General features: G+C 28.2%; 1 protein-coding gene across 1 annotated transcript in view; it reads right to left on the bottom strand.

The window, feature by feature from the left end:
* Positions 1–25,480, bottom strand: part of LOC122504709 (microtubule-associated protein futsch) — a 333,942-nt gene that overhangs the window by 28,097 nt on the left and 280,365 nt on the right. The window contains exon 3 of the mRNA XM_043615915.1: positions 9,008–9,106. Within this exon, the coding sequence (XP_043471850.1) occupies positions 9,008–9,106 (99 nt within the window). The remainder of the gene's footprint in view (positions 1–9,007; positions 9,107–25,480) is intronic.

The following is a 25,480-nucleotide window of genomic DNA, read 5'->3' as shown; positions in this document are numbered from 1 at the left end:
TTTATATTATTGCTCAATTAGATTTTTTACATAAAAAGATAAATATTCGCAACATGCCTTTGAAAAGATAATTAATTTAAGTGGAATGTCTGCAACGGATCCAAAAATCTCTTTTTTTCGACCTCTGCTCCTGCTTGGCGGAGGTACTTGTTTTAATAAAGTCAAAATAGCCTGTGTATTTTCATGCCAATCTAAAATATCTACAATAAAACAACAAAAAATCGATACTCATTTGCGGTTATGTTTTAAACACTTTTCTTAATAAACAGTTTTCGAATAAAATTGTAGGTTTTAAAATTCATCAGAAATTAATCAACTTTGATAATAATATTATGCAAAAATTAATTAAATAGTTTACCTTAATAAATATCTAATTAAATTGAAAGTTTTTTCTATAATTTCTTTCAAAAATGAGTACAGTAGATAATGTTAATTGTTAATATTGACAAGAGCATTGAAAACGAACCTGAATCATTTCCTAATTCAGTTTTTCTTTTTTTAGTTTCTTGAGAATTTGTACTTTCACCAAAAATTTGTAATATTTGCATCGAAGGGAAGTTTTTCATATGCAAATTTAGATGCATTAATGAAAAATCCAGGTTTATCTAAAATGGAATTCTTGTTAAAACTCTATAAATAAAATTTGCCTGCAATTCTTCTTCAGAGACAAAGGTCGGAATATTTTCAACCTCGATTGTTTCCACAACAGCTTTCGACTTGCTTTGATAATTTGTATTTCTGTTAACTGTTTTCAGACGATAAGTAAAGAATCCCAATCCAGTATCTGGATTAAAAAATGCTTCCTAATAAAAGAAAAATAGTTGTTAATTAGGACAAAAATTTTAGTTCTGTAAGAGTGAAAAGTTTTTCATTTTCATGAAATAATATGTATTTCATTTAGTGTTTTAGGAAGGGGCCAATGAAATATCAATTTATCGATATTTTTGTTGTTTGTAGATGCTTCATTTTTTGACAATTTTTAATATTTAAAACTTTTAAATTATAATATACTATAAAAAATTAAATAAAAAATAATTAATTATTTAATATTTTTTAATAAAACTTAAAATTTTAGAAAAATGTAAATTTTAACTTTCTTTATAGAGATGTCATTGCTTTATAGAGATGTCATTGGTCCTTCCCCTAAATAAATTATGAGCATTACAATTAATACGTACGTAACCGTATACTGGATGTTTGTCCTCTAATGTGGGAAAAAGTTTTACTAGTTTGCTAGCATATTGCATTTTAATTTTTTTTGGAATTGTTTGTCGTCCACATTTTGACCTCATAAGTTGAACAACAATGTTAATTAATTGTCGGCGATTTTTTACATCGAAATCATTTAATTTATTATATACATCAATTAACTCTATCCCCCTGGCATTTTTTCAAGTTCTTCTTGCAAACTCTAAAATATTAATCAAATTTAATATTATGAAATTTCTTTGTTAAGTGTTAAAAAATGTTATAAAATTAACTTACAAATTCATCAATTTGTGGTTTTTTAATTAAAGAATCTAATGCAATTTCCGAAAGATCGCCTTTACTTTTGAGAAAAGTGTCAAGAATCACTTGAACTCCTCTAAAAGAAGGCAGATAAATTTTAAAAATAAGTTTGAGGCCTACTTGAATGAAATATTAATTATTTTTTTAATAAAATAAAATTCATTACATTTAAAAAATTTTTTAATCACATATTTTCTGTTTTAATTAATTAACTCCCGCGTGGAAATGAAAGTACGGGCAAAGTCCAGCAAAGTCCATCAAAGTACAGAATAGTATGGGCAAAGTACAGTAAAGTACGGCTAATGAGCGTTTCCCATACTTTGAGATGTACATGGTTAACAACGATATTTAAAGTACGGGGACAGTTCGGCAAAGTACGGGATCAAGAAAATAGGATTTTCGGGAATATTTTCGAATAGAGAACTACACCAAAGTATTAGAGGCCAGTTTTTTGGGAAATATTAAATCAGAAAATTCAAAATCTAAATCTTTAGAGTTCGGCAAAGTACGCGAAAGTACAGCAAAGTATGGGAGAGTAAAAAAATTGTTTTTTTTTACTATTAAATCTAAAAATTGAAATTCTGAATTTTTGGAGTTCAGAAAAGTACGGGAAAGTACAGCAAAGTATGGGAGAGTAAAAAAATAGTTTTTTTTTAATAATTAAATTAGAAAAAAAAATTCTGAATTTTTAAAGTTCAGCAAAGTACAGAAAAGTACAGCAAAGTATAGGAGAGTAAAAAAAGTGTTTTTTTGGGAATCTTAATTAAGAAAATTTAAAATCTGGATTTTTGGAGTTCGGCAAAGTACAGAAAAGTACAGCAAAGTATGGGAGAGTAAAAAAATAGTTTTTTTTAAAATATTAAATATGAAAATTGAAATTAAGAATTTTTAGAGTTCGGCAAAGTACGGGAAAGTATAGCAAAGTATGGGAGAGTAAAAAAATAGTTTTTTTTAAAATATTAAATATGAAAATTGAAATTAGGAATTTTTAGAGTTCGGCAAAGTACGGGAAAGTATAGCAAAGTATGGGAAAGTAAAAAAAATTGTTTTTTTTTAATAATTAAATTAGAAAAAAAAATTCTGAATTTTTAAAGTTCAGCAAAGTACAGAAAAGTACAGCAAAGTATGGGAGAGTAAAAAAAGTATTTTTTGGGAATCTTAATTAGGAAAATTTAAAATCTGGATTTTTGGAGTTCGGCAAAGTACAGAAAAGTACAGCAAAGTATGGGACAGTAAAAAATAGTTTTTTTGAAATATTAAAATAGAAATTAAATTCTAATTTTTTGGAGTTCGGCAAAGTACAGAAAAGTACAGCAAAGTATGGGAGAGTGAAAAAATAGTTTTTTTTTGAAATATCAAATTAGAAAAAAAAATTCTAATTTTTTGGAGTTCGGCAAAGTACAGAAAAGTACAGCAAAGTATGGGAGAGTAAAAAAATTATTTTTTTTTTACTATTAAATCTGAAAATTGAAATTCTGATTTTTTGGAGTTAGGCAAAGCCGAACTCCAAACATGTAGATTTTAAATTTTCTTAATTAAGATTCCCAAAAAAATCTATTTTTTTACTCTCCCATACTTTGCTGTACTTTCCCGTACTTTGCCGAACTCTAAAAATCCAGAATTTTTTTTTCTTATTTAATTATTAAAAAAAAAATATTTTTTTACTCTCCCATACTTTGCTGTACTTTCCCGTACTTTGCCGAACTCCAAAAATCCAGAATTTTGTTTTCTAATTTAATATTTAAAAAAAAACTATTTTTTTACTCTCCCATACTTTGCTGTACTTTCCCGTACTTTGCCGAACTCCAAAAATCCAGAATTTTGTTTTCTAATTTAATATTTCAAAAAAAACTATTTTTTTACTCTCCCATACTTTGATGTAGGGGAGAGTAGGCTACATTGAACCAGCGTCAACAGTGAACCACTTCAATTTTCTGAGAAATGACTGAGTGAAATTTTTTCTTATTTAATATATAAGTTAGTTTTACTGAAACAAACTATGTCCAAAAATTACGGGCACGTAGGTTTATTATTTATAAAGAAAAACTAAAAAAACTGTTTTTCACTTACAAAACAAAAAATTTTGTGGAAATATAATCAAGTTTTTTTTTAAATAGGAAGTTTTAAAAGTTAGTAAACTTGTGATTTATTTCGCTTAGGGTGTCAACTTCAATATTCCGATGTGATAAAGAATTTTAACTCTTACATAAATTTATTATAAACAATTTTTGTTGCGAATGTCATGTGAATACAGGGAGTGCAGCATCATTAAACCACCCGAAAAAGCAAAGAATTTTCAATTTTAAGAGCTGTAAAGTTGTCTGCTCTACAAATTAGTAAGAAAAATACTGGAAGACATGCTTTCATCACAATTGTAAACGAGATAAACTCAAACTGTCACTTTACCTACCTAACTTGACATAAAAATATATTAATCTCCTATATTAACAAATAATAACTCTTTAACAACAATTTTCTATTTTTTTGAGTGAAAAATAAGATTTTTTACAATGTGTAAGTGGAAATCTTATTTTTGAAGTAAATTGTAGTGTTTTATTAGAGGTGGTTCAATGTAGACACAGATCGTTCAAAATAAGAAAAGTGTAACTTGTTAAAAAAAAATTAAATTTTATTATTTAATCATAATAATTTGTGTTTGTAACGTGTGTATTAACTAAAGGAGTACTTTAGCTTAATTTTGATACAAAAACCTGATCAGAATTTGTAAAATTTAATTAGTTCTTGGACTTTATAAAATACCCGGTTCAATGTAGCCTACCCTCCCCTACTTTTCTGTACTTTGCCGAACTCCAAAAAATCAGAATTTAATTTCTAATTTAATATTTCAAAAAAAACTATTTTTTATATCTCCTATACTTTGCTGTACTTTCCCATACTTTTCCGAACTCTAAAAATTCCGAATTTCAAATTTCTAATTTAATATTTCAAAAAAACTATTTTTTTACTCTCCCATACTTTTCTGTACCTTCCCGTACGTTGCCGAACTCCAAATATTCAGAATTTTATTTTTTAATTTAATATTTTAATAAAAATGTATTTTTTAAATTTCCCATACTATGCTGTACTTTCCCGTACTTTGCCGAACTCCAAAAAATTAGAATTTAATTTCTAATTTAATATTTAAAAAAACTATTTTTTTACTCTCCCATACTTTGCTGTACTTTTCTGTACTTTGCCGAACTCCAAAATTCCAGATTTTAAATTTTCTTAATTAAGATTTCAAAAAGAACACTTTTTTTAAGTCTCCTATACTTTGCTGTACTTTTCTGTACTTTGCTGTACTTTGAAAATTCAGAATTTTTTTTTCTAATTTAATTATTCAAAAAAACTATTTTTTTACCCTCCCATACTTTGCTGTACTTTCCCATACTTTGCCGAACTCCAAAAATTCAGAATTTCAATTTTCAGATTTAATAGTAAAAAAAACTATTTTTTTACTCTCCCATACTTTGCTGTACTTTCGCGTACTTTGCCGAACTCTAAAGATTTAGATTTTGAATTTTCTGATTTAATATTTCCCAAAAAACTGGCCTCTAATACTTTGGTGTAGTTCTCTATTCGAAAATATTCCCGAAAATCCTATTTTCTTGATCCCGTACTTTGCCGAACTGTCCCTGTACTTTAAATATCGTTGTTAACCATGCACATTCCAAAGTATGGGAAACGCTCATTAGCCGTACTTTACTGTACTTTGCCCATACTATTCTGTACTTTGATGGACTTTGCCCGTACTTTCATTTCCACGCGGGTGCTAGCTGTCGGACCCGTCTTCGACGGATTTTAGTTTCGGCTAATACATTTGATAGGGTTTCTACCAACCGGGAAATAGCCGGGAATTAAATTTTACTGGGAAAAACTAATAATTACAGTACCGTCCGAAATTGTCAGTCCACCCATTTTTAAAGGAATGAAAAAAATTGTTTAACGTAAAATTCATGAAAACTAAAATTTTTTTTGGTTTATATTTTGTAAGAGGATAAAATTTTGAAAAGAATAAGACCTCACAGAAGTCATTTGGCCAAAATTTGTAGAAGATATTCTTAATAATCGTCATTTTCAATGTTTTACAAAAATTTGAATAACTTCTAAAATAATGAACGCTTTTTAATAATCTTAGGCTTATTTTAAAGGTCATTTTCTACGGAATAAGAATTACTTATAGGCATTAACCTCTAATTTTTTACTTGGAATAAACATGACGTCAAAGTTGGACAAAAAAATTCAAAAAATTTGAAATAATGTTATTAAAAGAAAAATAATTTTTGAAATTCAAACATATTTTTTATTAACTTTTCTTTAAAAATCTTCACCATATCATGTTTTATATATGTTCTAGAATAGTTTTTAGTACAAAAAATTTATTTCAAATTTTTCCAATTTTTTTGTCCAACTTTGACGTCATGCTTATTCCAAATAAAAAATTACAGGTTAATGCCTATAAGTAATGCTTATTCCGTAGAAAACGACCTTTAAAATAAGCCTAAGATTATTAAAAAGCGTTCATTATTTTAGAAGTTATTCAAATTTTTGTAAAACATTGAAAATGACGATTTTTAAGAATATCTTCTACAAATTTTGGTCAAATAACTTCTGTGAGGTCTTATTCTTTTCAAAATTTTATTGTCTTTCAAAATATAAACCAAAAAAATTTTGAGTTTTCATAAATTTTATGTTAAAAAATTTTTTTCATTCCTTCAAAAATGGGTGGACTGACAATTTTGGCCGGTACTGTAGTTACCATTAACTATTTTGTGAGGAAAATATTACTATTTCAATCAGTGACAGATTTTTTTCTATCAAATTTGATATTCAGGAACAGTATTTGGCAACTTGTAGTACTTTGTGCGTTTGTAGTACTGCAATTAATGTATTAAAAATTAATCCTAAATTTACACCAGCTTTTAGAGTCAAAGAACAGTCTAATTATAAATAATTATGTCACAATTAGACAATTAGACAATAAAAATTAAAGTAAAAAGCAGTTTTTAAAAACAAATTAATATAATAAAACTTTTTTAATTTGATAAGAAAATTCCCGGTTTTTCCTGGTCAAATTAAACTCCCGGCTATTTATCGGTTTCCCCGCGCAATTGGTAGACACTCTGTCAATTCTATTATGGTAAACTAAATCCCGTCAAAGACTGGTACTGGTATATAACATATTTTCTTAAAAAAGAGTATTTTCATAAAATAAAAATAACCCCAAAAATACTACTGAATTAAACTTGATAGTAATTAATAACAATTATAATTTTTTCGATTTTTTGATATGGAAAATATTTTTATACTTACATCTTGGTCATATCATTTTTTGTGCAAAATTATGCTAAAATATGACTAAATAACATGTAACACTCAATTATACAGAGTTTAAAAGCAAATCATCAAAACATGTAAAATTTGTGATTTTTAAAATTTTTTGAAAACATTTTTATACTTAAATCTTAGTTATAGGACATTATTTTTTGCAAAATTATGCTAAAATGTGACTAAATAACATGTAATGATTAATTATAGATAGTTTAAAAGCAGTCCATTAAAAAATATAAAATTTGGAAATTTGCGATTTTTTGAATTTTTCGAAATCATTTTTATACTTACATCTTAGTTATAGGACAGTATTATTGGAAAAATTATGCTAAAATTTGACTTAATAAAATGTAATACTCAATTATAGAGAGTTTAAAAGCAATTCATTAAAAAATATAAAATTTGAAAAATTTCGATTTTTTGAATTTAAAAAAAAAATTTATACTTACATCTTAGTTATAGGACATTATTTTTGGCAAAACTATTCTAAAATGTGACTAAATAACATGTTATACTCAATTATAGAAAGTTTGAAAGCATTTTTAAAAAAATGTAAAATTTGAAAATTTTTGGTTTTTGAATTTTTCGAAAAAATTGAATATTTCCCGTTCTAATTAATATTTTTCAAATCTGTAAATTTATAAACCTTCCTTGGCCCAATGTCTAACATTCTGCCAAACTTGGTTTCAAATGGTTCAGCCGTTTTTAAGTGATGCGCGAACAAAGATTCTGTGACATACCGACACACATATACATACATACATACATACATACATACATACATACATACATACATACATACATACATACATACATACATACATACATACATACATACATACATACATACATACATACATACATACATACATACATACATACATACATACATACATACATACATAAATACATACATACATACATACATACACGAAATTTTTTATTGGTATATTTGGAATCCTTGATGCCTAAAACGAATAATTATGTGCGAAATTTAAAGTTCTGAGCAATGTACAGACAAAAGTCTGATTTTATATATATAGATTTAAAAAATGTTTGAAAGTTTTTTTAATTAATTTCATTCTATTTTAAATTTCACAAAAATTGTAAACTTAAAGTTTTTCTAATATTGTTTTTATCAACAAACCTTGACCAAAATCTTTCTTTTTGATTACAGAAATTACTTTTTCTTCAAAATATTCAAATGTGTCCTCTTCAATTATAACACCATCCTCATCAGTGACTGTTAATTCATCTGTGACATTTGTCTTATTTTGTACTAAAAATGTGGACAAAAAATTAAATTTTAATTTAAAGTCATAAACTAAACTCAGGGCTGTAAATTTTTGTGGTTATGTCAGAAATAAAATTGAATTTATCTATATCTATATTCCCTGCATAAATTATATTGATGGTCAATTTTATCGCATTGTTTTCTACAGTATAAATATTAATGTTGGGTAATTAATTAAATGTTAACAATAATTGAAATTATTAATATTTACCTGCAGTTAAGAACTCTGTATAAGACGGTTTTTCTCCTTCGCACGGCACTTTTATTTACATGAGCTTACCCTCAAATAGCACTTTTCTTAGTTCTGAATTCATTTTGTTAATTCATAATAGTATAATGAAAAATTTAGAAATATAAATGCACGCGAAAAAGAAACTGTTTGGAAACTCACGACTGCTTCGCAGAGAAATCAAAATTGCTATAATCGGTCAGTAACGCTCGTTCCCTTCTGTACGTGAGACTGAAAGAGACAGAACTACTTTTCAAACCAGGGCAGTTACAAATTCACACCTCTTGAGATTGAACTTACAACGTTCAATCCAGAAAGTTTAATTTTCAATCTAAATAATTGTATTTTCACACTTTTGGGATTTAAAAAGCATTATTTAAAACTCACTGGTGTTGAACACGTAATGAAATCAAACTTACATGTTACAACACTTAAATTTTCAAACATTTTGGTGTAAACTTGGAGTCTGATTTTTAACAGTGTGTACAGTGCACTGTCTCTACCGACCAAGCGAATAAATGGAATTACATGCCGTAGTCATGGTCAATATTGTAATTATTACTATTATTAATATTTACTATTTTTATTATTTTATTACATTTTCAGTGTTATTTCGAACTTTTTGTTATAAAAAATCCACTCACCATTCCTGGCTTCTTCACCTTCAGGTGCTTGTCCTATGAGAGCATGTAATTCTTTTTCAAGATCTACATGACAACTGTCCTTATCCCAGGATAGAAATCCTGTAACAATAAAATATTTTCCATTATTAAAAATGAACTCTTCTTTTGTTTTCTGTTTCGTTTCTTAGTTTAAGGTATCTAGTAAATAATCTATAACGTAAAACTTTTGTGTGTGATTATGTATGATTACATGTCCACTTTTCATAACTGATCACGTACAAGATCTTGTACATAAAAATGTTCATGACCTTGTTTATGAAATTATACATAATCTTATAGGGGATTTTTTACAGGATTTTTTAACTAGAAAAAACATGTCCTTAAGGGCATCCGAGAAAATTCCTACAAAAAGTATTTTCCAGTGTATCGTCTCACTCCTAAATCACTTTTATCCATTTAGTTAGATTTTGTTTATATTTTAGGTAGTAATAGTTCATTATCTGACAATTTAAAGTGCAATATTTAAAAAAATCCAAAATTTGGCGGAAAAAAGTCAAAAAAAATTTTGATTTAATTTTTTTTGGGCATAAGAACGCCTTCGATTTTTTTGTAACTATAATATTTGGATTCGTTATCTTCTCTAGAATTTTATCCAAAAAAAATCCCTGGAGACTTTAAAACTAACTGAAATATCGAATTTTTTGTCTCGAGGTGCACAGATATCGATCTCGCGTAAACACGCCTGCGATATGCACCAAACGTTCTTAAGCATGAATTTTCGCATTTTAATTTTTTTGGTTAATTTTTAGTAAAAAAGGAAGGATTAAAAATCAAGTTTTGCAATTATAAATTTGTTTTTAAACAATTTTGAATCTGAAAATGTGTATGTAATATATAAGGGGCAAATTTTCTCAAGTGTACCAATGTCAAAATTGCAAGTTGTTAGATCGGGCTAATATTTTCACAGTATTTAGCACTATGAATAAGTACTTAAAACCACCAAGTATTATGAAATTTTATAAAAATTGAAGGGGGGGGATAGAGGTGGAAGATTTTCTATAAGTGTGAACAGTGAGTTTTCTAAAAAATCGTAGCTTTTATATAATAAAGTAAAAAAAATTTGACCTACTTGTTTTTCGTAGGTTTTTTCCTGATCTTTTAAATGGTGAAATTTTTTTTGAAATTCAAAACTTTACCCTTTTTATTTGAAAATTAAAATTTTTTAAAATTTTTTATTCATAAAGGTCCCTTTTTTTCTTTTTTTTGTACCAAAAGAAAGCTTAAGATGAGTACTTTTAATATGTAAAACGAAAAAAATGACGTTTTTTTGTTTTCGAATTATCAGGGGAGTACAGCCGAGGTTAGACCACTGTCTAGGTAGGCCATTCGCGATTTTTTGGACAAGTTCACTAGCGCCACCTATGCGCATGCTTGTCGAAGCTTGTTTTAGTGAAACCTAACTTTTTGTTCAATTATATTTTCGGAGAATCGAAAACAGTGTTTTCTGTGACGTCGGTACAAAAAAGTTCAAAAAAAGTTTTGTGCATCATGTGAAAAACCATTAATAAAAGATAAAAAAAATTAAATCGTCAAGGCAAGCATGCAGAAATTTTGTGGGACTCATGGTTGAAAGAAACACAAAGTGAAAAATCGAATCCCGAAACGTATTTCTTTATGGTTAGAACAATTCGGTAATATGTAACTTTCTGCCAAAGTTGGCCACTTTGTACTTAAAATGCGCAAAGATCAGGACGAGCTACTTCATTTGCAAAAACTGCAATTCTGAATAACTCATAATGTAATTGATAATCTTATTAATATTTTTATTTAATTTTATTAATTACTTAATAATAAAGAATCAATTTTCCGTAACTCTTAACATGTTATTTTATTTTTTAACAGTAATGCCCTTTGAATTTGAAACATGGACCGACCTTGACTGTAAGGGCCAACCTGGACTACAAATTTTTTTTTAAATCTTTATAACTTTTTTATTTTAAAACCAATCAATTTACTTTGTACAGAAAAAATATTTCTATTGAATAGGACTTTCCAACAATATACTTTAATTGATCAAATTTATTTTTAAAAAAAGTTATAAACAAAAGTCAAAAGGTGGACCGACCTCGACTATACTCCCCTAATTAATTAATTAATAAAAATTGAAATATTTTACAACAAAATAAAGTTTACGCAATTCTGAAATAACTACTGTGAAGCATTACAAAATCCGCATCCAATGAGCTCAATACTAAGTATTTTGGATAAATTGACTCTTTATAAATAAATATTTTTAAAAATTTATTAACAAATGAAAATCATTTATAAAAATAAAGATAAAGTGTTAATTTTTTTTAAACAAATGTTTATATAATTCTACTTTTAAAACAATGTATTCCAGTTATTTGCAACGATTGTTTAAATAAAATATTCAACACCTTATGCGTGCATCACGCTTGATATTGATATTAAAATAATAAAAAATTATTCAGGTAAAAAAAATCATCTCTTCTTACATCAAAAATGTAAAAATCAAAAAAATGTACTTTAGAAAATGTCAAAAAATATTAAGCCGAGAAGTTAGTTATTAAAAAAAATTTTTAATTTTAAAAAATAAAGCACTGAAAAAAATTAAAGGCAGAATGTGCTTTTTACTAAGGTAATTTTTGCCTAAGTACAAATAAAAATTTATCTTATTAACTCTTATTAACTAAGGCAAAAATTGCCTTTTTTTAAAGAAACAATTGCTTTTCGTGAATTGCTTTTGTACTTAGGCAAAAATTGCCTTAGCAAAAAGCACATTCTGCCTATTATTTTTTTCAGTGAGGGTTAAGTTTTGAATTAAAAGAAAATTTCACCATTTGAAAGAGCAGGAAAAAACCTACGAAAAACAAGTAGGTCCAATTTTTTTTTCTTTATTATGAGCAATTTCACGCCAAGTGATCATAAGAATTTTCGATAATTTTAGCAATATTAAAAATACTTTCAGAATTTGTTCCTTTTTATAGATAGGAATAAAAGTGTATAAAAGTTTTTTCAAAATTTTTTGAGTTAACTCTTACTCGAAATTTTAGTCGGTTTTTCAAAAATGGCACATAACTTTTTTTTTGTTAGAAAACTCACTGTTCATACTTATAAAAAATCTTCCACCCCCATCCCCCCTATACAATTTTTATAAAATTTCATAATACTTGGTGGTTTTAAGTATTCATTCTTACTGCCATTTGAAATAAAAACTTAGTTAACTGACATTTATATCGAAACGAGAAAATAAGGAAAACCTGTTTGCTTTCAGAACCCTAATAAAAATTAAAAAATTGTTAAATTCAACTTCACATACTGGGTATAATGATGGTGCTTTATTTAATTATGAAATAAAAAATTAATTATTTAAACAAATTATATGAAAAAATGCACTTGCGTGTTTTTCCGAATGCAAATATGAAGTAAAAAGTTAGGTAAAGTCCTTTGCGTAGTTGCTCAACAAAAATGTACGCGAGCTCGGTCCTCCGATTTGATGGAAAAACTTACCTAACTGACAATGACGTCATGTGGTAAGGGGACGGCTGCTTGCTGCTTGCGACCCGAGGATAAACCGAGTTTAGCCGAATGCAGTTAAGTAGTCGTTCGGCTCTGCCTCGACTGACTTTTTGACGGAATAACTTAGGTAATTGCAAGCGTTGAAGATGCAAAGTTTTTATTTCAAATCCAACGCTCAGACTCGACTACTTATTTGATACAAAAAACACACAAATACCTTTAACTAAGTTTTTCCTTTAAATCTTACATTCGAGCTCGTAGCCTCGTTTGTTTTTTGGACTACGCAAAGTCCTTTCCTTAACTTTTTATCAAATATTCCTTTATTTTCTGCAATTTCTTAGATTTTTAATATTAATTTTTTACAAACAATAATTTGCAAAAAAATTTAAACTACAACTATTAGACGCAGTTTTTTCTTACGAGTTCAATGATACCAAAAACTCATTTTTCACCAAAATGTCAGTTAACTAAATTTTTATATCACACGGCAGCATAGTAATAAATACTGTGAAAATATTAGCCTGATCGAACAACTTGCAATTTTGACATTATTTGAGAAAATTTACCCCTTATATATTACATACACATTTTAAGATTCAAAATTCTTTAAAAACAAATTCATAATGGCAAAACTTGATTTTTAAACATTCCTTTTTTACTAAAAATTAACAAAGCTGTCCAAGTTGTGAAATGTAAACAAACCAAAAGGTAAACAAACCAATCACTAAAATCGCACTTTTGTAACATCCATTTCTCCTACAAAAATTAACATTTTTACACTTTCTTACGAAAATGAAAAATTAGAGTGTCAAAGTTTCCAATGAAATCATTTTTTACTATGAGCAATAAAAAGCAATTAGTAAAATAAGTAATTAAAATGACCTGTAAAATAGCATTTTTGACGCGCCGCGAAAAATAAACTGTTTAAGTATATCAACCGCACTGACGATGAAGAAGTTTCATGAGAGCGATTGGACCTTCAACATGCGGAAGGGGAAATTTTTCCCTTTCCTCCTTGTAATTACAAGAGAAAGGGTAAAAACTTCTTCATCGTCCGTGCGGTTGATATATAGTCAAACACTTCAAATTTTCGCGACGTGAACTCTGTTGCTATTTGCGCATGCGCAGACCGTACCAAGGTCGCAATGATATCACCATGCGAAAATACACATTTTGTTTTCGACTGAAACTTAGTTGTTTTCTCATGCTTTCAGTTATGCAAGGTATAATAACCAAATTCGGCAGTGCGGCGAATGTTAATGATGATTGGTTCGACCAACAGAATGTTTTTGATGATTGGATAATAGTTAACTCGGGGTTAACCCTGGGTGAGTGCCGAAAACAGCCGTCGTTACTCGGATGATGTAAAATAGAATTTTTGATTATAATATTCTAATATTTATATTAGAGTGCATTTATACGACTATCGGTAGAAAAAAAATTTACCAAAAAAGTCAAAATCGCATTCACACTTCGCTTTTTCGATGTGATGGAAAAACTGTTTCTAGATTGAATTTTAAAATTTATTTTATTTTATTATTAATATTATTTTATTTTTAATTTATTTTTATTTAAAATTAAATAACAGTGTTTTAAGTAGGGAAAGTCAAGTTGTCATGAGATGAATATAGTTTTTTACTAATTTAAAATAGGAACAAGAACTTTCTTGATAAGTAACCTAGTAAATAAATATTAATTTACTTTTGTTTTTAACACATCTGATTCTAGTGATAGTTTATGCCTAAATCTTATATATTAAATCTCTAGGGTAATGTCACATTGAGTGGACCGCCACTTTGATTGGACCACCTGAGCTTTTAAGTTATCTGACAGCGGAAACATGAAATAAATAAAACGAATAGCAGCACCGCACCTAGAAACCGTAAGAAATTAAATTCCGCGATAAACATGTACGTTATTGTTTGATGTAACGCATTTTTAAGAATACAAACCAAAAAAGAAGTCGCTCTTACAGTGAGTAAAGTGATTCAGAAGTGTAAAAGTAGTGTAAAATTTAATTTTAAAAGGTAACTTATTTTTTTCCTACTACTTTGGACATTGAAATTGATTGTCTTAGTTTAATTAAGTGATAATTTTGACTCAAAAAAAAAATTGTGGTGGCTGCCATAAAAAGTTGTATTTCACTATGAGTGGACCACTGTTTATAACCATGAGAGGACTGCCTGTTTTTTATATTTTTAATGTTAGTTTACCATTTTTAAGAAAATAAATTGACAATAAATTAGTTTGAAACTATGTTTTATGTTCTTTATTAATTTTTTTGTGATATTGATGTGATATGTGCCAAAATTATTAAAAGTGGTTTCACTTGTAAACATTGCGACACAGTCATATGGTCTGAAGCTGCATAAGCATAAATTTTGTTTTAATATATCAGAAATATTAAATAAATTGAAGAAAATAGAATAACTTTTACAATTTTTTAGGAGTGGTCCACTCAAGGTTACACTTTTTTCATTCCTTAAAAATTAGCTATTTTTTTAAAGTCAATTGTTTTATCCAAATAAAAATAAAACAAAGCTATTATGGTGTAAACACTTACCTAGGAATCTAAACTAAAGCATGGAATAGAAACCTCCGATTAATTTGCTTTCATAAAGAATTTTTTCAAAAAAAAGCTTAGGCGGTCCACTCAAGGTGACATTACCCTAATTTAGAGATTAATTTTTTTCCGTGTAAATTTTGAATGCTCTCAAATGCTCATTTAAAAGACAATGGACTATGCCTTTTACTACAATTTGGAAATCTTCATTGTCGATTAAAATTATTGAATGAACAAAATAAAATTGTTCATCCAATTCCGACACATTTCGACACATCAAATTAAAATGTTTTGGGGTAAACACAACATTCAAACATTTTTATTTTTCGCGACGCGTCAAAAATGCTATTTTACAGGCCATTTTAATTAGTTATTTTACTAATTGCTTTTTATTGCTCATAGTCAAAAGTGATTTCATTGGATACTTTGACACTCTAATTTTCCATTGTTGTAAAGAAACTGTAAATATGTTAATTTTTGTGGGAGAAATGGCTATTACAATAGTGCGATTTTAGTGCCTGGTTTGTTTTTACATTTCATAACTTGGACATAGCCTTAATGGCATGTCCAAGTTGTGAAATGTAAACAAACAAAAATCTAAACAAACCAAGCACTTAAATCGCAATATTGTAAGAATCTTTTCTCTTATAAAAATTAACATTTTTACACTTATTTTTAAGAAAATGGTAAATTGGAGTGTCAAATTTTCCAATGAAATCATTTTTGGCCATGAGCAATATAAAGCAATTGGTAAAATGACAAATTAAAATGACCAGTAAAATAGCATTTTTGAAGCGTCGCGAAAAATAAACTATTTGACTATATTAACCGCACGGATGATGAAGAAGTACCACTCAGAGATTGGACCTTCAACACGTGGAAGGGGAAATTTTTTCCTTTCCTCCTTGTAATTACAAGGGGAAAGGGATTTTTCCGGCACGTGAGATAATCTGAGAGGGAGGTTTGACGTCGAAGTATAATGATGTGCACCGTCGATTATTGTCCGGTACACACCATTAGAATTCGACTGTCGATAAACCGGTTGTACTCGGAGAGGTTTTCTACAGTTTCCCTCTCCACTGGCGAGAAAACCCATTAGACGGGTGGTCCAGGCAAATGCGAGTACTCCTAACCTCAAAGTCGTTCTGTAGAAACGCAAAAACAAGTTGGTATATAAGAGTGTGTGTTCTGACAGTTGGCTAAGCCTGAAGTCATTTAAAAAAAAAAAAAAATTAGTGCATTTATATTTTACAAAATTTTTAATTCTAACCTTTTTGAAATTAAATATGTCATAAAACATGAAAATATCGATTACTCCGAGTCATCGACTCAGAGCAATCGATACCTTCATGTTTTATAATAATTATAAATTTTGGACTGATAAAATTATCATTTTATACCTATTATAAGAATATTGTTACTGTAACTTTTTTAAAATTACTTTCATCATTTTAATTCAATTATTGTTTTTCACAATTTTTAACTAAAATTCTTCTTTAAATTAATTATTATTAATAATTTCTGAAAAATTTCTTTCAACATTTTCAAATCCATTTGTTTACAATTCAATTTTACGAAACTTCATCGATTATTATTCAGGTATTCGGAAATTCTTTAATCAAATATATATTAGAAAATAAAAACTTGAAATAACTTCAAAAAAATTCAATTTAACTTTTACAAAATTAAATCTACACAATTTTAATTTAAAAGTATAGAAAACTCAATCATTCAAAGATTATTATTTGAAAACTTTTCAAAACTCAATTACTATCTAAAGTTTGAACTGAAATTCATATTTGAATCAATTATTATTAGAAAATTCTACGACGACAATTCAATTATTTAAATACAAAAAAAAATTTATTGAAGAATTTGAAATTTTTTAAAATTCAACTCTCATTTAAGGTACAACTACACTTTAGAATTCAAAAAAATTTTATTTTTTTCTATTGTATTTTTTAACTCCTTATGACTTCAGAAAACACCTCCTAAAGTATTTATAACCAATTGTAAAAAATAAAAGTAAATTTTTCAAAAAATTTTCAATTAATGTAAAAAGTCATTGACAAATAAAGTAAGTCTTTAAGGGGATGGTGGGGTCCAGCTTTTTGTTACGACCAGTAGAAACATTGGTGCTAATGTATGTAACAGTGTCTGACATAAAAAAATGGAGAAGTTTCAATTTGCAAAAGAATTTTAGGTAATTTATGCGGATGGCCTCTAACGATACATATAAGTTTAAACGCGTTTTTCTCAAAATAACGTTTTCTCAAATTGCGGACAGTTTATCTCTGAATCTACTGAACCGATTTTAATAAATAATAACTCGTTTTGTTTGTTAGCATGTTCTGTGTGAGAATTTACCAGAAATTTTATTCTAAAATTTAAAAGAATTATTTCAATTTTTCTTATTCTTTCGGTACTTTCACGGACTGCGATCACAGAAAAAACTTGGACTCATTTTTGTTGCAACTCAAAATGAGTCCATGTTAAATGACATAGAACGTGGCGCCATCTGCGAGGTTCATTTTTGTTGCAGCTCATAATGAGTCACTTTTTCGACTCATTTTGAGTTCAGTTTTTCTCTGTGATTTTAATATAGTCATTTTTAAAAATTATAATTCTTTTATTAAATTGTAATACAATTTTATTAATTTTTGTAAAATATATTAAGGGCTGCCTACTAATATGCACAATATTAATTTTTAATATAAAACACGATTTCCCTAAATTAAAAAAGAATATATTAAATTCTATTGCCAATTTTAACAAATATTAATACAAAATCTCTCTCCGTGTATTAAGTGTAATTATAAGAAATGATTGTAAGAGAGAAAATTTGAAAAGAGACACTTGTATAGCCAAGTTATGTAGGCTGAAGACAGGTGTATAAACAAATAAATAAATAATTTTTATTTCAGTCTCATCAAAATTTCTATAAATTAATTCTCCTTTTTCCAATTTTCCATTAAAATAAACTCAAATAGGGGAGAGTGGGTCAATACGGGGTACTTAAGGTTTAAAGCGCAAAAAAACGAAAATTATCGAATATATATTTTATTATTTTATTTAATAACCATCTTTGGGAATCAGTCTTTTGTAATAAAGGCGTACAAAGGCCATCTGTTTCTTAAAAAAGCATAAAATTAATAATATGGAAAAAATTGCAAATCTCCCCATCTTGCCCCACCACAAAAAAGCAACATATTCCTGTCGACAAACTTTAAAAGTAAAGGTTGCATCTTCGTCATCGACACAAGCACAAGTGCAGTGCGTGAGCCCATTGGCCGCAGACAAAATATGCAGCCCAGCCTTCATTTGAGTCTAAATAATAACCATTACAATAGAGACAAGGTGTATTTTCCACTTTACCATCGCTACCCAGTGTGCACGTTCTGGATCTGTTCTGTAACAGTTAATGGAAATAAAGAACAGTTACAGAACGGTTCCGGAATTGTTCCGGAACGTGCACACTGGGTAATTGATGACTTAAGCTGACAAGATTTTTTCTTTTTGGTCACTCTTATTTTATTCAGTCTTGATTTAAGTAGTTTTCTTAACTTCTCTTATTTCTCTTTTCTTTTGCTTCATTTGTGTACCCCGTCTTGCCCCACTCTCCCCTACCCCATCGTGCCCGCACCTACGAAATTGAATAAAACGATTAATTACTACAATTTACGATTCAACAAAGAAAAAAACATATGCTTCCCTTCTTCTGTAACCCTTGCCAGTTATAAAAAATTTTATATAGTTCATTAACTGTTATTATTAAATAATAAACACCTCCTAAAAAAGTGAAAAAATCACAAGAAAATCGTCGAAAACAGTTTTTTTAGTAAAACAGATAAAAGATTTGTTCTCATGGCTTTTAGGTTTTGTAAACAAGAAACTATCGTCTCGGTGCAGTATTATGTAAAATATAATCGCGATTGGTTAATTCGTTTGTTAAATAGGGCCGGTACCCCGTCTTGCCCCACTCTCCCCTAAATAAAAATTACATTTCAAAAAATTTCAAATAATATTGTAAAAATAAAAAATATTTATTTCTTATGTTCTAAAAATTTGTTCTTTTTTAAGAAATAAGAATTCTACAGTTATGATGCCCAAAAAAACAAACTAATAAATAGAGGGGGTTGACGCGCGAAGCGCGTAGGGGAGGAAGCCCTCCTAGTTATTAAGAAAAGAGAGAAAAACAATGCGCATAGCGCGCCAACATTTGTCTAGTTAAACTTAAAATAGGTATTAAAAGTTGAAATGTACCAAAAAATCTTTTTAAAGAACTTGCAAGTTTGATCGCACATGAATAAAAATATACTCATAAATATTTAAATAATTTCTCCCTTCAAAAAGTATAAATTAATTGATATGCAAGAGCATGACCGAAAGAAAATAAAAATTTAAAAAGAATAAATTATTATTGTAGAGAGATCGCCAACATAGCGTTTTGCCACAAAAATATACAAGTTGGGTTATTATATCATTGCGCATTTAAGGAGGAGGACAATAGTGGGTTATATCCGCCAATTGCTATATCTATGTAAGACGGACACATGTTTGGCTTCATAAAACGAGGGTTGTCCAAGAGTTGATGATGTAAGGTTAAGGTTAAGTAGGTGAGAAAGAAGATCCATGCATTATAATAACCCACATCATTGTAATTAAAAATAACTTTTTTCATCTATTAGAATAAAAATTAATTTTGAAAAATATTTTCCATTTCGACTAATATTTAATTCACATTCCTGAAATACTCCACTGGAGCCCTGATAATATTCCATTCATATTCCCGAAATAATAAAAATAAATTATAATATTTCCTTCCTCTCCTTCGTAGAGAAAAATGTATTCGTAAAATAAAAGAGTTATCTGTTGAGGTGATTGTAAATTAATTAAATTTTTAATGGTTGATATGCAATATAACAACATCTTGCGTGAATTGTGGCGATCACGTAGCAGTGTATAAAAAACCAAGGAGTAATTTTACAACAATTTTAATTGAATTTGAAATACTGATTGCACTTGACGACTTATTTGTTGTTTTTTTAAATTTGTATTAACTGAGGAATATTTGTAACCAGACGCCCTAATAACATTTCATATCCAGTGCCTGCTGATGGCAAATTTACTTGTAGCTTTTATATTGAACATAGGGGAGAGTGGGGCAAAGGTTTACATTTATCGATGTATATTTTTTAAATTAAGCAATTAATTTATGCGGTCTTTGTTTTTCATTATTCTAAAACTAATCAACAAGAAATTTTAATAGTTGTTATTTAGTATATTATAATTATAAATACATTATTTAATGAAATTTAAAAAGAATGCAAAAAATGCCTTTGCCCCACACGCTGGGGCAGCGACGTTTTCGCTTATATTTCTAAAAGAAAGCATTTATAAGCCTTAAAAAAATTAACAAGTGATATTTATTAGTATAATATTTACGAAACATAAGGTTAACAACATAATATTAAAAGAATTAAACTATTTAAATAAAAAATAAAAACTTTTAGTGATTTTAACCTTATATTGTGAATTAATACCTAGAAAATTGGAATATTCAATTGTTTTTAACCAAATTATGTTCAATATTGCCTTTGCCCCACATAACAAATTTTTTTTTTACTTTAAATTTAAAATATTTAGATACAAAATTAAACTAAAACACCACGCCAGTTGTGTAGAGAAATATTTAATTTATTTACATGTTACGTTTTTAAAAATTAAATACTTAAACTTATGTTTTAAAAAATAAAAGTTTGTTCAGTAAAATTATCATTTTATTTTTGCAAAACAATTTTTTTGTTATATTTCTTAAAATATTTGATATTTTTAGGTTTTTCTTTTTTTAATCAATTGGTCTGATTGCATTGCAACTTAATTTTTAATACCAATTGGAATAGACAGAAAATAAAGGAAATATTTTAAAAAACGTCTTTGCCCCGCATATAGCGCCTTTGCCCCACAAACCCCTATATGAGGCATTTTACGTGAAATGTCATAAGTTGAAATTTTAACTTCTTGAAAAAATTAAAACTCAGGGAATTTGTTGTTCTATCAAGTAGAAATGTGACCCAAAAAACATTTTTGACTTATTCGAAAATTTGGAGGGGGTAGAAGGGGGTCAATTTTACCAATTTTGCTAAAACTGGCTACTTTTTGAATTTTTTCTGAACATATATACTTGTAATAAGAAAAATTTTGTAGAATTTGTTTCTGAAAGGTTTTTTTTGTCCTCTTTCCAATGGTGACTTTTATTTTTTAATATTTTAAAAATTGACCGATTTTTGAGAAATTGAAAATTAAATATTAATTATCAAAAATTAGGGTTAATTTTTTAAGTATTAAAAAATAAAATTTACCATTGGAAAGAGGAAGAAAAAACCTTCCAGAAACATATTCTACAAAATTTTTCCCATTACAAGTATGTTCAGAAAAACTTAAAAAAATAGCCGGTTTTAGCAAAATTGGTAAAATTGACCCCCTTCTACCCCCTCCAAATTTTCGAATAAGTCAAAAATGTTTTTTGGGTCACATTTCTACTTGATAGAACAACAAATTCCCTGAGTTTTAATTTTTTCAAGAAGTTGAAATTTCAACTTATGACATTTCACGTAAAATGACTCATATATATATATATATATATATATATATATATATATATATATATATATATATATATATATATATATATATATATGTATATATGTGACTGCCCACGAGAAAACACGGCTTAGGTCCAAAAAATCAATTTTGAGTTTTTTGTGGTAATCGACAGATTTAATGTTGCTTTTCCAAATGCAAAAGTCAAAAGTTAAAAATATCAATTATACTTTCGACAATATATCGTTTTAAAGATGGGTATGTCAAGCGTAGTTAACTTCATTCGTAGTTTTTTCAATCGCTCGCCCTGTGAAATTCACGTTTGGGAGCTAAGCCGCGTTTTCTCGTGGACAGTCATATTAAGAAAGGTTCTACATGGGATGCCCGACACGTGAAACGGGCCCCCTCTTCAATACCAACTTCTCCTCCGTGAGTAGGGGAAAGTATTTGGTAGATGGAGCAGAGGGGGCACGTCTTGTCGTGTCGGGCATCCCATGTAGAACCTGCTTTAAGTAGAGTCTACATTCCATGGTACGCGAACGTGAACGTGTACGCGAACGTCTGACGTCACCCATGCTATTCAAATGGGTGACGTCAGCACGGCAACGTTCGCGTTCATCCAATGTAGACTCTACTTTATAGGGCTTGCAATCCCACACTGACGTCAATCCCGCGGGACTAGAATGCGGGATAACTCTCAATCCTGCGGGATCCCGCAAAATCCCGCATAATTTTATGTTATTAGCTATATTCTGATTTTTTAATAATTATTAGATAAAATTTTATTAAAACATTTTATTTATTCAATTTAATACATTGTTACAATGACTTAGAACCAATTTGAAATCTAAATTTTTATTTAAAAACTTTTTTAAACTATTGAAATCCTATTTTCGAAGAAATTCTTATATAAGTTTGGCTATGTCTATAAATAAATTTTTTATTATTGCACAACCTCACTTGTTAAACTAAGTTTGAATGTAAATTAAGTATTTTTAAATTAACGTAAATTTTTCCATTAAATGGAAGTTTCTAATTTCCATTTTGAAAATAAGATCTTAAGAAACAAAGAGTATCGATGGTATTATCTGCTTAACTATACTTCTAAGTTTATTACAGAGATATTCTGCGGCAGAAAATGCTCGTTCAGATTCCACACTACTATCCGCGAGAAAATGATAGGCCCCTGAAAAATGTTCGAGTTTGACTTGAAATATCTCTGTTAAAAAAATTATTTGAAAAAAATGAGAAATATTTTTGAAAAGCGTGGAATCTCATATGTTTGTATACGAAAGGCCAATATTGAAAAAAAAATTTTGCACCGTACAGGTGCAAAATTACATCACAGTTTACCCCATTTTTCGACATTTTCAAAAATGGTCGACTTTGGTACAAGATTTTAGATGGAAGCGATTATTCAAAAAATTCTAAAAAATAAATATTTATTAACTGAATCTGTCTAAACGAATTTGCTTTATAATTATTAATAAATCTTAATTATTATTGTATTTATAAACAATAATAGGAGGCAATATTATCTCTGGTCCTAATAGTCTAATTGAAATAAATCAAATTGGATGTTGTAAATAATTAATCTTTTTATTATCTTAGCTCATTAAAAAAAAACGAAATTCTTCTATTAACTACATTTTTCAACATTTATTTGGACATTTTTTTTTCTTGAGAACAAGTGTAAAACGGTTGCAAAAACCTAATTTTTTCGACAAAATCTTAACCCTCTGTCATAAATAATACTACGAACTTCTCCAAAATGTGGACTCAGAATAAAGCTTAGAATTTTTTTCACATAGGCTATACAGTGCATGCCAGATTTTTATTTATGACAGGGTTAAGATTTTGTCGAAAAAATTGGGTTTTTGCAACCGTTTTACACTTGTTCTCAAGAAAAAAAAACTGTCCAAATAAATGTTGAAAAATGTAGTTAATAGAAGAATTTCGTTTTTCTTAATGAGCTAATATAGTAAAAAGATTAATTATTTACAACATCCAATTTGATTTATTTCAATTAGAGTAATAGAACCAGAGATAACATTGTCTCCTATTATTGTTAATAAATATAAAAATAATTAAGATTTTTTAATAATTATAAAGCAAATTCGTTTGGACAGATTCAGTTTAATAAATAGTCCTTTTTTCGGATTTTTCGAATAATCGATTCCATGTAAAATCTTGTACCAAAGTCGACCATTTTTGAAAATGGCAAAAAATGGGGTACACTGCTGTGTAATTTTGCACCTGTACAGTGCAAAAATTTTTTTCCAATATTGGCCTTTCGTATACAAACATATGAGATTCCACGCTTTTCAAAAATATTTCTCATTTTTTTCAAATAATTTTTTTAACAGAGATATTTCAAGTCAAACTCGAACATTTTTCAGGGGCCTATCATTTTCTCGCGGATAGTAGTTGGTGTAATAGTCCCTTTGAAGCATACATTTTTCTAGTCAAGGAATTTAAAAATCAAGTACACTTTAGGGGGTTTTCAGGTACACTGATTAAGAATCTGAAGTCGAATTTTTCATATTTTCAAAATTCAAAATGGCGAATCCAATAAAGCGGGCGACTTTTTCAAAAATCACGGTACCCTGGAACAAATCTCAACCTTTAACATTCTCCCTTTCAAAGATTCCTGTTGAAACTAATTCGGGGAACCTCACTGAATATTTTCTGACAAGAAAAATCAAAATCCGTCGGGCGCTTTTTTTTAATTTCAATTTTTGTGTTTTTAGCGCCAAATTTAAAAAAAGACTGGTTTTTATGATCATTTAAAGAAAAATTCAACTTCAACTGGTCAAATTTTGTTCAAGAAATTATACAAAACCATAATTCTGGTAGAAAATTTTCCGTATAATCGGAATTTAAAAGTTGAGAAAATCTAGAGTCTGTTTACAACGTTCCTACTGATTTTAAATTTTCTGATTTAAATTTTCTTTCAGTTATTAAATATATAAATAGTGAAAATTCTGTTATTCGATCTTTATTACAACTTTTAATAATAAACAGTTTCACAATTTTCGAAATTGGGTAGCTACATGCCTAAAAAATCAAAGTTGTCCCCTACTTCTTCGATTTTGTTGAAACTTCGAAATTTTGAAGTGGAATACATGCCAGTAAAAAACCCTAAATCGATTTCGAAAAATTTTGAAAAATTTTGGATTTACGAGGTTTTTAAAATTTTTTTTTTAATTTTGAAAATGCTATATCTCAAAGGAAAATGAATAAAATTTAATGAAATTTTCAGGGAATGCTTATTGTTTACAGACAATTGAAGAAAATATTTTATAAAAAATTTTTATTTTTTTTAACCCTTAAACCGCACCCTGGGTGTGCGACACCCATATTCTAGCTTTTTACTCTAATATCTCGTTTAAAGTCGTAAAAATTGAACACATGTCGTTATTGCACGATACATTTTGTACTTAAATTTATCTTCCGTGAGGGACATTAGTCTCCCAAGTGTCTTTGTGTATTTGATAACTTTATGAAGTTAACAGCGAAAAATTTCTGGGTGGCTGATACCCAATTTTCGGTTTAAGGTGATTTCAGTAGTTTTAAAAAACATTTTTTTAATTATTAAGATTAAATAAATCATTATGAAACTTATTGTCCTTCAAAATAGATGTACTAAGCTACATAAGATAATTTTTCTGAAACATAATATCCTTTTCCAGCTTGGAGAATACACTTTAAAGTCCCCGGGTGTCGCACACCCAGTGTGCGGTTTAAGGATGGATTCGGAAGTGTGCGGTTTAAGGGTTAAACAAATT

This window comes from Leptopilina heterotoma, unplaced genomic scaffold (genome assembly GCF_015476425.1).
Source record: "Leptopilina heterotoma isolate Lh14 unplaced genomic scaffold, ASM1547642v1 Lhet_311, whole genome shotgun sequence".
NCBI classification, from domain to species: Eukaryota; Metazoa; Arthropoda; class Insecta; order Hymenoptera; family Figitidae; genus Leptopilina; species Leptopilina heterotoma.
Note: the sequence above shows the minus strand (reverse complement) of the source record. Positions and strands in the feature narration are given on the sequence as shown.